The sequence below is a fragment of the Schistocerca americana genome, chromosome 4 (assembly GCF_021461395.2).
Source record: "Schistocerca americana isolate TAMUIC-IGC-003095 chromosome 4, iqSchAmer2.1, whole genome shotgun sequence".
NCBI classification, from domain to species: Eukaryota; Metazoa; Arthropoda; class Insecta; order Orthoptera; family Acrididae; genus Schistocerca; species Schistocerca americana.
Window position 1 is genome coordinate 535,941,697 of NC_060122.1, and position 16,500 is coordinate 535,958,196.

General features: G+C 37.4%; 1 protein-coding gene across 3 annotated transcripts in view; it reads left to right on the forward strand.

Annotated features, from left to right (window-relative positions):
- LOC124613248 (U4/U6 small nuclear ribonucleoprotein Prp3) overlaps nucleotides 1-16,500 on the forward strand; it is a 62,349-nt gene that overhangs the window by 24,681 nt on the left and 21,168 nt on the right. For all 3 annotated transcript variants that reach the window (XM_047141935.1, XM_047141932.1, XM_047141934.1), the window contains exons 5-9: nucleotides 1,808-1,972; nucleotides 4,116-4,304; nucleotides 5,844-6,004; nucleotides 11,061-11,146; nucleotides 13,137-13,279. In XM_047141935.1, coding sequence (XP_046997891.1) covers nucleotides 1,808-1,972; nucleotides 4,116-4,304; nucleotides 5,844-6,004; nucleotides 11,061-11,146; nucleotides 13,137-13,279 — 744 coding nt within the window. The remainder of the gene's footprint in view (nucleotides 1-1,807; nucleotides 1,973-4,115; nucleotides 4,305-5,843; nucleotides 6,005-11,060; nucleotides 11,147-13,136; nucleotides 13,280-16,500) is intronic.

Sequence of the window (16,500 nt, forward strand, 5' to 3'; positions counted from 1 at the left end):
ATAAATAAAGAAAATCGTTTTCTCTCTTAATTAGAGCAATATCAGTCCCCTTCACTCCTATTAGATTTTTGTAATTCAGCAATAGGTCTACAATAACACAACAAACAAAAAATAATGTAGCAACACTTATCAGTCTGCAATGTCACAGTCACAGTTCCAGATAAAAACAAAACTTTCACAAAATAACTTCAGTCTGCTTGAGAATTAAATTACCAAAGCTACTCTGAAATATGAATAAAGTCTCCATCCTTGGTACAAGCAAAGTGAGAAAGAGGATAAGCAGTTGCAGTCTACCACCATAATTGACAGCAGCGGAGCCCTTGTTGATCAGTCGACTCGTGACTTGCTGCTCTCCTGGTCCTCCACTCATACATTGAAACATACAAAAATATAAGGGATTAACACAGTTGCATAAAAATAAGCTTAATTTACTTTGGTAAATTCTATAACAAATTTCCTTTTGGGTCCTGTCTGTCGCCACTTAACGTATCCCTCTTATAAATAATATTACTCTTAGTAATAATTGTATAGTCTAGTGCCAAATAATAACTACTATAAACTATACCCTTTACAAATCAGTAAATAACAGTCAGCAGTCTTTCAGTGCACCAGATAAATTGTAGTCTAATTGAAGTTTATTGGAAGTTTAATAATCAGTACTTTCCTTATTGGTAAGCAGAAACTCTGTGTCATGCTCTTTGTTGTGTACGCCCTATGGTAAGCTTGCATGTTACTTTGTAATAAGTTAGAGTACTAGTCCACATTGTCTCCGGAGACAGATTTTGTAACAACAGATCATGGGCCACCAGTAATTACCCAATAACTTAAAATAAATTTTCCTATGATGAAATTAGGACTCTGGAAATGAAAAGGACTTAAAATTATGCCACTCTGTACAAGATAGATATTGTTCTTTATACATTCTATAATGATGCTGAGGGAATTAGATTAGCAAATGAGACACTTAAAGTAGTAAAGGAGTTTTGCTATTTGGGGAGCAAAATAACTGATGATGGTCGAAGTAGAGAGGATATAAAATGTAGACTGGCAATGGGAAGGAAAGCGTTTCTGAAGAAGAGAAATTTGTTAACATAGAGTATAGATTTAAGTGTCAGGAAGTCATTTCTGAAAGTATTTGTATGGAGTGTAGCCATGTATGGAAGTGAAACATGGACGATAAATAGTTTGGACAAGAAGAGAATAGAAGTTTTCGAAATGTGGTGCTACAGAAGAGTGCTGAAGATTAGATGGGTACATCACATAACTAATGAGGAAGTATTGAATAGGATTGGGGAGAAGAGAAGTTTGTGGCACAACTTGACTAGAAGAAGGGATCGGTTGGTAGGAAATGTGTTGAGGTGTCAAGGGATCACCAATTTAGTATTGGAGGGCAGCGTGGAGGGTAAAAATCCTAGAGGGAGACCAAGAGATGAATACACTGAGCAGATTCAGAAGGATGTAGGTTGCGGTAGGTACTGGGAGATGAAGAAGCTTGCACAGAATAAAGTAGCATGGAGAGCTGCATCAAACCAGTGTCAGGACTGAAGACCACAACAACAACAACAACAACAACAACATTCTATAATACATTATGAAATACTTCATTTTAGTCATCAAAAAATAAATAATAGCACAGTAAATATCGGTGATCGGTTAGTGCACTAGACTGTTGCAGCATTGATTATATAATCCCTGGTGTATGAAATTACTATGCTTATTTCATGATACACTCTAGTACAGTGTAATGTATGCTCCATGTTTTTCATTCCGCTTAACATATATTGATAAATTATTAATGTTTTCTAAGGCTCAAATCCAGTCCAAGTTATCGTCAGGAGTTCTGCCAAGCCTTCCACCTCTGAGACCGGCTGTTCAGGACAAACCAACACCACTCATTCTGGACGAAGAGGGCAGAACAGTTGATGTTACTGGCAAGGAAGTTCAACTGACACACCTGGTTCCAACCCTTAAGGTAAGAATCTTGAGTGAGGAAGTATTTACGTGCATTATTAGTAAGTGCATGGATAAAAAAATCTACTCACCTAGCAGCCACTTGGCACATAGTTTTTTGTATATCCAATTACTTATATATTCAAAAATTGATCATTTTCATTGATATATTATGGTATTATTGTAACACAATACATTTATATTAAAGGGATGGTTGTTAATATTGGGGTTGAATGAAAAACAATGCCTCCACCTTTGTTAATTGGGTTTGGGTGGGAATATTTGAATAAATCAAATGCAGAAATAATCCTTAGAATGTGATCTTTAATTAGTAATATTCACTTTTCCACATAATCACCAACCAGTTGGATACATTTCTGCCAACGATGAACAAGTTTTCTGAAGTCATCACGGAAGAAGTCGACACTCTGTTTCCGCAACCACAGTCTCACAGTACCCTCAACCTCTTTATAAGAAGCATAATGGTGTCCCCGCAGATCGTCTTTCGTTATCGGGAACAGATGGAAGTCAGACAATGCTAAATCTGGACTGTAGGGAGGGTGCCATACGGAGGTGAGATTCAGTCTCTGAAGTTCTGCTGGTGGCACGTGAAGTGTGTAGTCTGGCATTGTCATGCTGCAGGAAAACATTTTCCTTTTCCTTTCAGACCCTTGTTAGCCGTCATTTCAGAGTTCGCAACATTGTGATGTAATGCTCTGAATTGATTATTGTTCCACGATCAAGGAAATCAACATTTTGCTTGTGACGCTCAGTGGTTGCTGTCACAGGACGTAAGTCTTTGTCTGTCACACTGGTCAGATGTTCCCACCTCAACATCTTTAAACTTACTCGCTCAATGACACACACTACTCACATCAACACAATCACCATAAATTGCTTTCATTCTCTGATGAATCTCCTACAGGGTGACACCTTCTGCTGTGAAGAATTCAATGACTGGATGTTGCTTAAACTGCATTGACCGACCGTCTGCACAGGGTTCCATACTTGACACTAACACAACCATTCAGTGCTAAGGCTTCCCGCCGACTGGAACTGTAGAGAAGAGACTATGGAATAAGCCAGTACCTGCCGCATACCAATGCTGCCAACTGTTGAATAGTTACGAAGGTGGAGGCATTACTTTTCAGTCAACCATCGTAACTGTAATGTGTGGCATTTGTTCATGTTTGATTTAATTATTCGTATTTCTGTTATGATCATTATAGTTTGTGTCAGTACTATTGCAACTTTTGTATTGATTGCAAGAACCAGTATTAAATGAAGAATTTTGGAATATTTCACAGTTTCTCATATGTTGCCCCTACAGGAACAAAATTAGACTAATTACAGTCTGCACAAAGGTATTTAAACAGTCTTTCTTCCCACATTCCATACACAATTGGAAAAGGAAGAAAACCTAATGTATAGTACAGCGGAAAGTATTATGTGCTATGCACTTCACAGTGATTTGCAGAGTATGGATGTAGATTTAGATGGTGTTTATCAGAGGTGGTCAAAACTGATCTCATTGCAGTGCTTGCAATATAAAATTGTTTCATATAGGAATGGAAATAAATAAATTATGAACTATATGATAACTGTTTCTCCAGTTGACATTATGTTTCAACTTTCTCTTAAATAAAAATGAAAAACTGTGTTATGTAATTGACAGTAGTACATCCTACTCTCTCAACTTATAATGCTTGTAGAACTCTTAGTCATAACTGCAATGTACTGGGAGTTTCGTGATCTGTGACTCTTCTATGTACCAGTAAAAGCATTTTGTGTTTGCAGAAGACATTATTATACATCTTTATTATGTAAAAATAAAAGATTTTTTTATTTTTACTAATTGATACATTAAAATTTTGTGATACTAAGGCTTCTTTTTAACATATGGCAGCAAATTCGATTGTTTTTTGATGATGTTCTTCCATCTAACATAACCACCACCACCACCCTACTCCCCCCCCCCCCCCCCCCCCCCAAAAAAAAAAAAAAAAAAAATCAATACCCAAGTTCCTACTTGTTCATGGTTCAAAGAGGATCCAACTTTGCATTTTGTATATTAGCTCTTCTATTAATAACAACTCACTAACAGACTTCCGTCATATTTTCCATTCTATATTCCTATTGCTTATTTATATCTTCTTTTTCCACAGGCAAATATCAGAGCTAAAAAACGTGAGGAATTCAGGCAACAGCTACAAGACAGAGTTGTAGAAGACCTCTCTGAAACACAGTTCTTTGACCCCCGTATTGGCGCAAAACCTGCTGTTCGTGGCAAGCGTGCTTTACGTTTCCACGAGCCAGGAAAATTTCAACAGCTGGCCGACAGAATGAGGATGAAGGTAAGCTCCTTTCTTGCTGAACTACTGTCTGGTAAAGAAAGAATTTGTGCCAAATTTAATGGCAACGAAACAATACTTGGAGGTCTAAAGAGGTATATATGACTTTAATAATGGAAGTTATAGTGTAATCGAAACTGTAGGACTAAAATGCCTCCTTTTGGAAATATCAGAAAACCAAAGGAAGAAATAGATGTAGAACACTTCCCTGTAATAGCAAAGAAAAGTATGTCACTTAGAAGCTTGCATCAGGACCTCTCTCTCTCAGCTGCCAAAGAATTGATTGCTTTTTGGTTGACATTCATGATGACATAATAAAAGCAGAAAGTCTCTGTAACAGCACTGCCTAGTGATTTCACTGAATTGGTCGTAAGAAGCTCTGTTGACTTTTAAGTTGACCACTTAGGTTCCTGCAAGACCACACTCTCGGACATCACAGTGTATTTGAAAATAAACAGCCAAATATGTATGACAAGCAAGAATATGAATGTTATTGCTGCTTATTCCTCTCACAACAATTTAAGCAGTGCTTTTATGTTCTTGACTTACCGCACCCTCAGAAATCTCACCGTAGGCAGAGAAACGTCCAAATATTTGTGACAAGCCAGAATATAAATGCCATCACTGATCTCTCATTTGCAGCAATTTCATCTTTTGTTTTTTAGGTCACAAACTCAAAGAAACTCATTCCTGAGAGGATGTGCTCTTATGTGCTATAATATTGAATATTGCAGTACATGCTTGTATTATATTGCATTATATTACTAAGAATGTCCCAGCATCTGTTACAAATATGAATAAGAAAAAAAAATAGTTTAGAGAGTTTAGAGTAGGATGCAAACATACTTCCATGAACTCCATTATCCCATGCCTCTACTCATTATGCCCCGGTGAACATTGGAAATTCAGACATTATCTGTCTTTTTGCAATATCCTGAAACCATTTACCATAAAGTGCCATTAACTGACATTAAGTATAACAACTTCTACCTAGAGTGACTCATTTGTTATAAATCTTCAGTGCATCATTGCACTGAAACGGCACACGCCATAACACACAACTTATAATATGAACAAAATGGAATACGATGAATCCAATATGGTGTCTGACTGCAGTCGAATTTTGTATTCACATTGAATCATGAATGTTTCTCACTGAGCAAACCCACTTCTTTGGCATCCTCAAGATGCAGTATGCATCAGTATCGCATTATTATATTATCTTAGAGTTCTGTCTTTGTTAAAACAGTAAGGATGGTTTGCTCTTTCCTTTCCTGTCTCTTTGTTTCTATAAATCATCCTTTATTCTGATTTTCCTTCATCATTTGTTAGAGGAACATTTATTTAAACTCTGTTTGTTTCCAAAAATGTCTGTTTTCTTCAGTCTGATTTCTACCTTGCTTGTTAGCTGTGTTGTTCCCATTTATTAATTCATACTGTAGTCTTGATGTCAGAGTTAGTTATTTATGTAATATTGAAACTTGGTGTTGACTTACAAAGCTGATTTAAGACCTTATATGAAATATTGTATACATTTTTCAGGCACAACTCGAGAGACTTCAGAATGAGATTGCACAAATTGCAAAAAAGACAGGAATTACTTCAGCTACAAAACTCGCTCTAATTGCACCCAAGACAGAGCACCAGGAAGATGAAGTACCTAATGTGGAATGGTGGGATGCAGTGATTTTGAAAGATGAAAGGTAAGTCAGGTTATAAATCAGGCACCTGCATGTTTTACACACGTCACCTGACAAAATTTTATGGAAGAGCTACCAGTATTATTTTAATACTTGTTTGCTCTCAGAATGCTAATGTAATAGCTTGAGACAGGAGACGGATTTTCGTTTAACCTTTATACAAGTTGAACATTTGGTATTTGTACTTGACATAATGGTATTGAGATTAAGGTTTGAGAGGCGACTTCAACAGATCAGGAACAATACACATGGAACCATGCTGGTCTCTCTGGGCATGGTGTCCCCTAATTGATTTTTAATGTATTGCAAAGGAATTAAATACTGTCTCTTTGTGACAGCAATTCAAACTGTTTACTCTCATAATCTCAACAAACTTTATAGTGACATATCGTAAACTGTTGATACAATTGGGGAAGGGGTAGGGAGAAGCACTTACTGCCTTGTCAAGATCTCAGCAATCAGTGCTTTGAAGAGCTCTCATAGGGAGGCACACACAAAGCAATTAACTTTTATTGATTTATTTGTGTTATGAAATATGGAGGATCTTTTTCGCACAATACTAACATGAAACAAGTTGACACAATAGTTAAGACACTAGATTCACTTTCAGGAGGAGTGGAATTCAAATCTATCTTCGGATATCCAGATTTATGGTTGCAGTGTCTTCCCTGAGCCAAATGGTTCCCTAAAATATCGTCCGATTTCCTGTGCCATTTTTTGCCCAGTCTGAACTTGTTCTATATCTCTCATAATTTTGTGTATTAAAACATCCCTGAAGAGCCCTACCAAATGTCTGATTAAAATTAAAATTCAACTTTTATGCCTTCCTTATATTGTTAATTTTTTGACATGTAAAAAGTTTGGCTGTGACCTGATGAGTTTCAGATGCGCGATTAATGCAGATCCTGGCTATCAGTTTTGAATCTTTAGCCTTTAAAATGCTGAAGCAGAAAATATACCACAGTGCTTCATACAATTTGTAAAACATGGGGATGTGTTAGTTATGGTAATGATCATCCGTTTATCCTTGCAGGTACTTTCATGTATTTATTTTAAAATTAACTATGTAATCCTTGTATTTTGTGTAGACAGTATTGGATAGTTTTCATAATTGTTTGGAACTGGTTGATACACAATTTTACTACTTTTTTATTTCGACTATCAATTTTAGTCGAATTCGGGCCACCCTTGGGCCATAAAAGTTATATTCAGCTGCAGGAACTAATCATTCTTGAAATATTCTATTTAGATATAACATTAATGTGCCCAGAACAAATTAGCCTACTGTTGTTCCAGGCATATTAATGTTCACTCTACAAGTCAGAGTTCATGTTTTTTGTAACACATGTTATACCTAAATAGGACATTTGCAAAATGATAGTCGTGGAATGGATAATTGAATACTTCTTTTATGGGCGAGGAGGGTCTCAATTTGACCAAAACTGACAGCCAAAATAAAACAGGAAGTACAACTGTGTATGACATGATGCAGTTCCTAACGTAGTGTTCTTTTGGTAATGTCCCATCACATAAACTGTTTGTCCTCATTTCATTAAATATTCATTGTTGCATTTTTTCTTTGTATGTGTATTACTGCATCATTTTTAGGGCAAAATTGTTAAAACTAAACTAACCATTTAGAACAAAACTACATCACCAAAGGGCAAGGCCTTGATTCTTTATGCTTAGGCTACAATTTTACAAGTAGGATGAATTTCAGTGTTAATAATTGTTACCTTATTGTCATTTCTCAAACGTCTTTGATAGATAAATGTTTCAAACTTTGTTTGTTCCCTCAAAAGCCACCCTCACATGAGATGTGTTCTTCATCTTGTACGAGGGTTGCCCAGAAAGTAATGCACCACACACACACATATATATATATATATATATATATATATATATATATATATATATATATATATATATAATGGAAGGAAACATTCCACGTGGGAAAAAATATATATAAAAACAAAGATGAGGTGACTTACCGAACAAAAGCGCTGGCAGGTCGATAGACACACAAACAAACACAAACACACACACAAAATTCAAGCTTTCGCAACAAACTGTTGCCTCATCAGGAAAGAGGGAAGGAGAGGGGAAGACGAAAGGAAGTGGGTTTTAAGGGAGAGGGTAAGGAGTCATTCCAATCCCGGGAGCGGAAAGACTTACCTTAGGGGGAAAAAAGGACAGGTATACACTCGCACACACGCACATATCCATCCACACATACAGACACCTCTCCCTTAAAACCCACTTCCTTTCGTCTTCCCCTCTCCTTCCCTCTTTCCTGATGAGGCAACAGTTTGTTGCGAAAGCTTGAATTTTGTGTGTGTGTTTGTGTTTGTTTGTGTGTCTATCGACCTGCCAGCGCTTTTGTTCGGTAAGTCACCTCATCTTTGTGTTTATATATATATATATATATATATATATATATATATATATATATATATAAAAAAGAAAGATGATGAAACTTACCAAACAAAAGCGCTGGCAGGTCGATAGACACACAAACATACACACAAAATTCTAGCTTTCGCAACCAATGGTTGCCTCGTCAGGAAAGAGGGAAGGAGAAGGAAAGACAAAAGGATATGGGTTTTAAGGGAGAGGGTAAGGAGTCATTCCAATCCCGGGAGCGGAAAGACTTACCTTAGGGGGAAAAAAGGACAGGTATACACTCGCACACACACACACACATATCCATCCACACATACACAGACACAAGCAGACAATGGATATGTGTGTGTGTGTGTGTGCGAGTGTATACCTGTCCTTTTTTCCCCCTAAGGTAAGTCTTTCCGCTCCCGGGATTGGAATGACTCCTTACCCTCTCCCTTAAAACCCATATCCTTTTGTCTTTCCTTCTCCTTCCCTCTTTCCTGACGAGGCAACCATTGGTTGCGAAAGCTAGAATTTTGTGTGTATGTTTGTGTTTGTTTGTGTGTCTATCGACCTGCCAGCGCTTTTGTTTGGTAAGTTTCATCATCTTTCTTTTTAGATATATTTTTCCCACGTGGAATGTTTCCCTCTATTATATATATATATATATATATATATATTTCCCCCCCCCCCCCCTCCCCTGCAACAATTCTTTATTGAACATAATGAGAATTATACACACGAAAGAATGGTGTTTGATCCATACATCCTATTTTTCCATATTATCTGCACCCTGTTCTATGGCCTTCCTCCAGCATGAAACCAGGGCACGTGTGCCCTGTTGGTACCAGTCCTTGTCCTGGCGGCAGAGCCAGTGCTTCACTGTGTGAACTTCCTTTGCTGATTGATAGATGCAGCACCAACTGCCAAGTCGTAATGCGTCTGTCCTTACATCAGCTTGGTGCAACATGTCAGATGTGACAGCCATGGACGGTCTCCTCAGCCGCTGCAAATCGTGAAGCTCTGCCGAACCACATTCTGATAACCTCACTCTCCATGGCCAGCAACTAACTGTACTTTTGTCTACAGCAGATGCTCCATAGACTTTGCATAAGTGTTTGTGAATTTCTCTGCAGTGAGAAATTCAATGAAGGCACAGTGCTTCTGATGTACATCACCTACAGGCACAATTTTGAAACTGTCCTGCAGCTACACTATCAGTCAGAAGTGACGGAAACTTGGCGCAATCACTCAGGAAACTTTGAATAACACATACATAACATTTCGCATATGTAGCATTGTTTTCAGCTGAGAAAAAAAAAGTGGTGTATTCCTTTATGGGCAACCTTCATAGCACATTGTACATGGTATCCATCATATTTGATACGCACTCAAAAATGATATACGACATCTTATAGACTGTGCTCCGCACTGTGATTTGTGAATTGGATGCATGTAACATAGTTGCTTTAACTCTGTTAGCCATTGTTGAGGGAAAGGAGAGAAAATCGCAAAGCAGACGTTCAACTTATCAATTCTTGAGCAGCAAATTGCTGGTAGAGGAATGCTACGTATACTGCACAACAGTCTGAGAAATGTACTGGTAGAAGTTATTCATTAACTAAATTTGATCTGCATCACATTTTTTGTTTTAAACTGGATATAGGTAAAGTGCCTAATGTCAGTTGCAGCGTGCATAATATCCATATTCTCGGAGTTGTAATGTCTCCCACCTTTCAGAAGTAACATACTGCATCAAAATAGGTTCCAAGATCGAGATTTGTTTCATAATTTCCAATGTTTTCGTGTCCTGTGAGAGGTCACCTTAACACTAGTCAGGCAAGTATTTAGTCTAAACGTCAACTGATGATAACAATGAGCCTGCACCATTTTAGGTACTAACCTCAAACTAACACTTGGATTGAAATTTGTGGTGCTTTTTCTAAAGTAAAATTGGAAATTAGACTTGCAGTGTTCACTCACAAGTGAACCCATTTTTCCTTTTCATCCTCAGAAGGTGTAATTTTTTTACATCAAGCTGTTCTTCACAACATATTCTATAGTATAAAATGCTATTTGTTGAATAATTACACACACACACACACACACACACACACACACACACACACACAAAATAGAATTGTTCATATGATTATAAGCAGGACATGTAGAGATAATTAATCGACTACTTGATTGTTTTGCGAACTTGTCTGGCCTGATGAAAGAATTTTAAAGTAGAAATGACAGGCACTGACTTTACACACTTTTCAGTCATTTTTCAGACATCCTTCTTGTGTTAAGCTATCAAAAATATTATGGCTTTGTATCTCACATTTGTTTGTGCCTTTAACTATTACTGCTAATATAATTACATACATTTAGCATGTAAAATTTATCAGGTTTCACCATTCTTATTCTTACAATTGATCAGGTATTTGAATTCAGTAATGTAGTTGTACGTGCAACTAAATAAAAATACTACTGATACATTTTGTTCAACAGTGAGGCGGTATTTGGTAAAAGAGGTTACACATGATGTTATAATTTAATTCAGCTCATTAATAATAGCGATCCTCCTCACTTTAGTTGTGGCAGTAACCATTAAAATTTTCTGGATTTAAAATATTCAGATTTTTGTGTAACTCGTCCTGCCTAAAGTGTATACCATTTTCAGGTTTACAGTAAAAGATGGAAAATTTGAACTAAAGGATATGGCTATCAGTCACCTGGTGGAACACCCAACACAGATGCGACCTCCAAGTAAGTGAAATGTTTTATAAGATATTGGGAATTAATGTATAATGTGTTTTAGATTAAAATTAGCATGTCAATGCTTTTTGCTGTAAGAGAGCTTAAAAGCTTAAAAACAGTGAATTTTGACAGCAAATCTAATGAAAAATAAAATATGTATGCTGTTTCATGTAATGTTTATTATGGACATTCAATAAATGGAGGTAGTAACACCACTCCAACCTCCAGCCTGTGTTTTCGTAGGCATGCGGGGGAATCGAAATGTTTTTCCCCAAGCTAATGGCATACTGATGTCTGAATTGATTCGTAAATCTTTGTGTGATAGCAACTTACTATAATTCTTAAACCTGTATCAGATCCTTCTGTGCCACTTCAGCTATTATTGCTGCTACCATTATCATGAACTCGGGAAAATTCGTTTCAGAAAACTATGAAATTTCAGAGAGACAGAATGGCTGGTCAGTACTTATATGAGGGGTGACTGAAAAGTAATGCTTACACCTTCGTAAATCTTCAGTAGGTGGCAGCCTTGGTATGCGGCAGATACAGGCCTGTTCTGTAGCCTCTTCTCTACAGCTCCAGTTAGCAGGAAGCCTTAGCATTGAATGGTTGTGTTGTTACAGTGTAAAGTATAGAACCTTGCGCAGATGATCGGCCAATGCTATTTAAACAATATGCAGTCATTGACTTCTTGACAGCAGAAGGTGTCACCCCAAAGGAGATTCATCAGAGAATGAAAGCAGTTAATGGTGATTGTGTAAGTGTGAGTACTGTGCGTCATTGGGCAAGTAAGTCTAAAGATGTTGAGGCGGGAACATCTGACCTGCTTGACAAACAAAGAGTTGGACATCCTGTGACAGCAGTCACTTAGTTTCACAAGTAAAATGGTGACAGATTGATCCAGGACGATCATCATCATTGTTACGTCACAATGCTGCAAACTCTGAAACGATGGCTAAAAGGGTCCAAAAGGCCAATGCCCAACCACGCACTTCATGTGTCACCACAGCAGAACTTCAGAGACTGTTCTGCTGTAATTTCTGCACAGCGAATTATGAGGCCATGGTCACTACCAAACTGTGGCCAAGTGCAGAGTTTACCACCTTTGACAGAACCCGCTGCCGAGCAAAGTGTGCTCAATGTCAATGGCTGTTTCAGAACCTGTGCTGCTTGGAACCTTCTCTACAACACCACCATTTCTGAATTAAATAAATGGGAGTTGTCCTTGCAACACATCCTTCGGTGCTGTAACTCACCTGACCTCAGTCTTTGCCAGGCCCTGCCCCACATCCACCTCCACCCTTGCCCCCTTACCATAACTTCACTCATCCTGCACCCACATCCTCTTCTCCACAGGTTCCCTCCTCCTCTGTTCTGTCTGAACCTCCCAGTTCATTGCTTCACATTATTGTACACTCTGTCTAACACACACCGTCTGTGGTCTGGGTGAGTGGGGTGGGTGCATGGGCACCCGTGCCCTCTGAGTATGTACCTCATTCTAGCTCTGAAGAGAATTCGTTCAGAAGCTAGCAAAGTTCTCCGTCTTGGTTTTGTGACTGTTGAAGGCTTGGCATCACAGCTATTCAGTGAGTCGTCTTTACTTTTTAAACTATTTATATTCTACCAAGGACTCTCCATTACAAAAAATACTTTATGTTAACTGCACTGTGTGAATTTCATGTAAATCATATAACAGTCTTCTCATTTTTATCTCTGTCCTTTTACCAAGAATAATTTGCTCCCGTGTGATTGTCACAAACCAAGAAGAATAAAAATAAAATAGTATTTGGTGGCAGAAAGATATTTTATCCCAAGAACATTAAATAATTATTTCTCTCCATTTGGCAAACAGTTGTTTATTTTTATTGTGTTTCTTTTTCTGTAACTTGTGACTATTTAGTAAGATTTTCTTACCCAACCTCTGTCACCTTTGCATATTACCTAGTTAACTGATTCTCATGACACTCAGATGGTAAAAGATATTCTACTTTTTATGCAGCGGATCCTTTAAAACCCGTGTACATGCCTGTGTTCCTTACAAAAAAAGAAAGGAAAAAGCTTCGTAGACAAAACAGAAGAGAAGCGTGGAAGGAAGAGCAGGAGAAGATCAGATTGGGCTTGGAGCCACCACCTGAACCAAAGGTAGTATAATTGGACATACAGATTGATGTGTTTAATGACATCAACTTATAATGATTTTCCAGCCAAAAAAAAAAACTGTTGTTTTTATAACAGGACTAAAATTACATGTAACGTTTACAGTTTATAGTTATTAAATTTAATCAATAAAATAAACAGCATGAATATCAACTCAGATTAAGGTTTTGCCATTGATTTTTTAATAATCAAACTGTTGTATTTGTAATTAGCATCTGCACATTTTCAGAGTTGCCTTGTTGACATTTTCGAAGATTGACATACTTAAAAAATAAGTTTCCATGTCTTGACAAGTAACCTGCTGGTAATGGGAGTGGAGCCATGTTCTGTTATTGAACCAGACTCATGGTTAAAATAAGGGAAAGAGAAATACTGCGAAACAGGTTGTCCCAGAAAATTTAATTTGCATATTGAATGACACCAAATGTACTGTTCGCTGTCATGAATATAAGGTGTATGATTTATGTCAAAGAACAGATAACTGTTGCCTCCATATGTGTCCGCTTGTGTTCGCTCGTGTGTGTCTATGTTCTAACCGGCCTGATAATGCTGGGCACTTCAATCAAAAACTGTATGAAACGGTTTTATTGATATTTAACATTGTATTTACCATTTTCTACTTTAAACCTTTCAACTATTGATAGTTTTGCCACAGAAACTGTATCTTAAAAATACTTCATTAAAGAGAAGTCTATTGGTGTGCAATGAACAAGCAAGTTAATCAACAGAACTTTGCCAACCAATCTATATCTTCAGAATATCTGCATTAATACAGTTAATTAAATCATTGTGATTATTGGGAAGTGCACTAACTTTTTGTAAACAGGTCTCTACTTCTCCAAACCTTTTACCAGTGAAATTTTTGTCAAGAAATGAAGCCGTAAGATGACAGTTACTCGTGTACTATACATAACTTTTTGTAACTTAACATTAATTTTATAGCAGCATGCAATTTTGGTGGGGCTCTGCAGTTGTGTCTGTAAATTGTATCACTCAGCTCAAATGTCTTGTCAGTCAATTTAATATAAGAATGTTGCATTTTCTGCACAATGTTCCAGCTAACACTTTCATTGACAGTTGGATTAAATTTGCAATATATATTTTACAGTGACCCACTTTAAAATCAGACAAGCACTTGACTTTGAAATTTCTGGCTCATTAACCATTTGCTGTGTAGCCTTCTTTTGGAATTGGAGGAGGATGCTGAGTAGTTGCCATTTTCGTACAACACAGGCCTTCCAGCAGGTTATTCATGGATGTCTTGAATACTTCTAGTTACTCGAGACTTTTCTCATGCATGAGAAGTTATGTATTCTTTTGTTAGAATTTTGTTTCATTCGATACTAAACTGTGTTTTCACTTAAGTGGTATTTCGTATTTCCATTAAAACTGCAGTACAATTATCCTTTTCCTCAGAGCTTGGCAATACTTATGCCAATATTTCAAGTTAGTTATGCCTGTAAAAACAAGAAACCCTGAGCCAAATTATAGACAATCAAAGTAATTTTTTTTTTCTCAAACTGTCATACACCATAATCTTAGAGTAATCAGTGTCCCTTGCTGTTTCTTGTATTGGCTTTATTACATTGATATTCCTGAAACAATACCCCGTGGAAAAAGAATGGATCTGCACAAATACCCAAACAACAGAGGCTGATGTTATTGATTGGCAAAGTAGTTCTGTAAAGCTTAGAAATATGAACAGTTAACATTTTGCTATGACTGACTACTTAAGTTTTAGACCAATTTTGCTCCTGTGCTGTTGAGAAATAATTAGCAGAAAGGTGGAAGGAGTATATAGAGGGTTTATACAAGGGTGATGTACTTGAGGACAATATTATGGAAATGGAAGAGGATGTAGATGAGGATGAAATGGGAGATAAGATACTGCGTGAAGAGTTTGACAGAGCACTGAAAGACCTGAGTCGAAACAAGGCCCCGGGAGTAGACAACATTCCATTAGAACTACTGATGGCCTTGGGAGAGCCAGTCATGACAAAACTCTACCATCTGGTGAGCAAGATGTAGGAGACAGGCAAAATACCCACAGACTTCAAGAAGAATATAATAATTCTAATCCCAAAGAAATCAGGTGTTGACAGATGTGAAAATTACCGAACCATCAGTTTAATAAGTCACAGCTGCAAAATACTAATGCGAATTCTTTACAGACGAATGGAAAAACTGGTAGAAGCGGACCTCGGGGAGGATCAGTTTGGATTCCGTAGAAATGTTGGAACACGTGAGGCAATACTAACCCTACGACTTATCTTAGAAGAAAGATTAAGAAAAGGCAAACCTACGTTTCTAGCATTTGTAGACTTAGAGAAAGCTTTTGACAATGTTAACTGGAATACTCTCTGAAGGTGGCAGGAGTAAAATACAGGGAGCGAAAGGCTATTTACAATTTGTACAGAAACCAGATGGCAGTTATAAGAGTCGAGGGGCATGAAAGGGAAGCAGTGGTTGGGAAAGGAGTGAGACAGGGTTGTAGCCTCTCCCCGATGTTATTCAATCTGTATATTGAGCAAGCAGTAAAGGAAACAAAAGAAAAATTCGGAGTAGGTATTAAAATTCATGGAGAAGAAGTAAAAACTTTGAGGTTTGCCGATGACATTGTAAGTCTGTCAGAGACAGCAAAGGACTTGGAAGAGCAGTTGAACGGAATGGACAGTGTCTTGAAAGGAGGATATAAGATGAACATCAACAAAAGCAAAACGAGGATAATGGAATGTAGTCAAATTAAATCTGGTGATGCTGAGGGGATTAGATTAGGAAATGACACTTAAAGTAGTAAAGGAGTTTTGCTATTTAGGGAGTAAAATAACTGATAATGGTCGAAGTAGAGAGGATATAAAATGTAGACTGGCAATGGCAAGGAAATCGTTTCTGAAGAAGAAAAATTTGTTAACATCGAGTATAGATTTAAGTGTCAGGAAGTCGTTTCTAAAAGTATTTGTATGGAGTGTAGCCATGTATGGAAGTGAAACGTGGACAATAACCAGTTTGGACAAGAAGAGAATAGAAGCTTTCGAAATGTGGTGCTACAGAAGAATGCTGAAGATAAGGTGGGTAGATCACGTAACTAATGAGGAGGTATTGAATAGGATTGGGGAGAAGAGAAGTTTGTGGCACAACTTGACTAGAAGAAGGGATCGGTTGGTAGGACATGTTTTGAGGCATCGAGGTATCACAAATTTAGCATT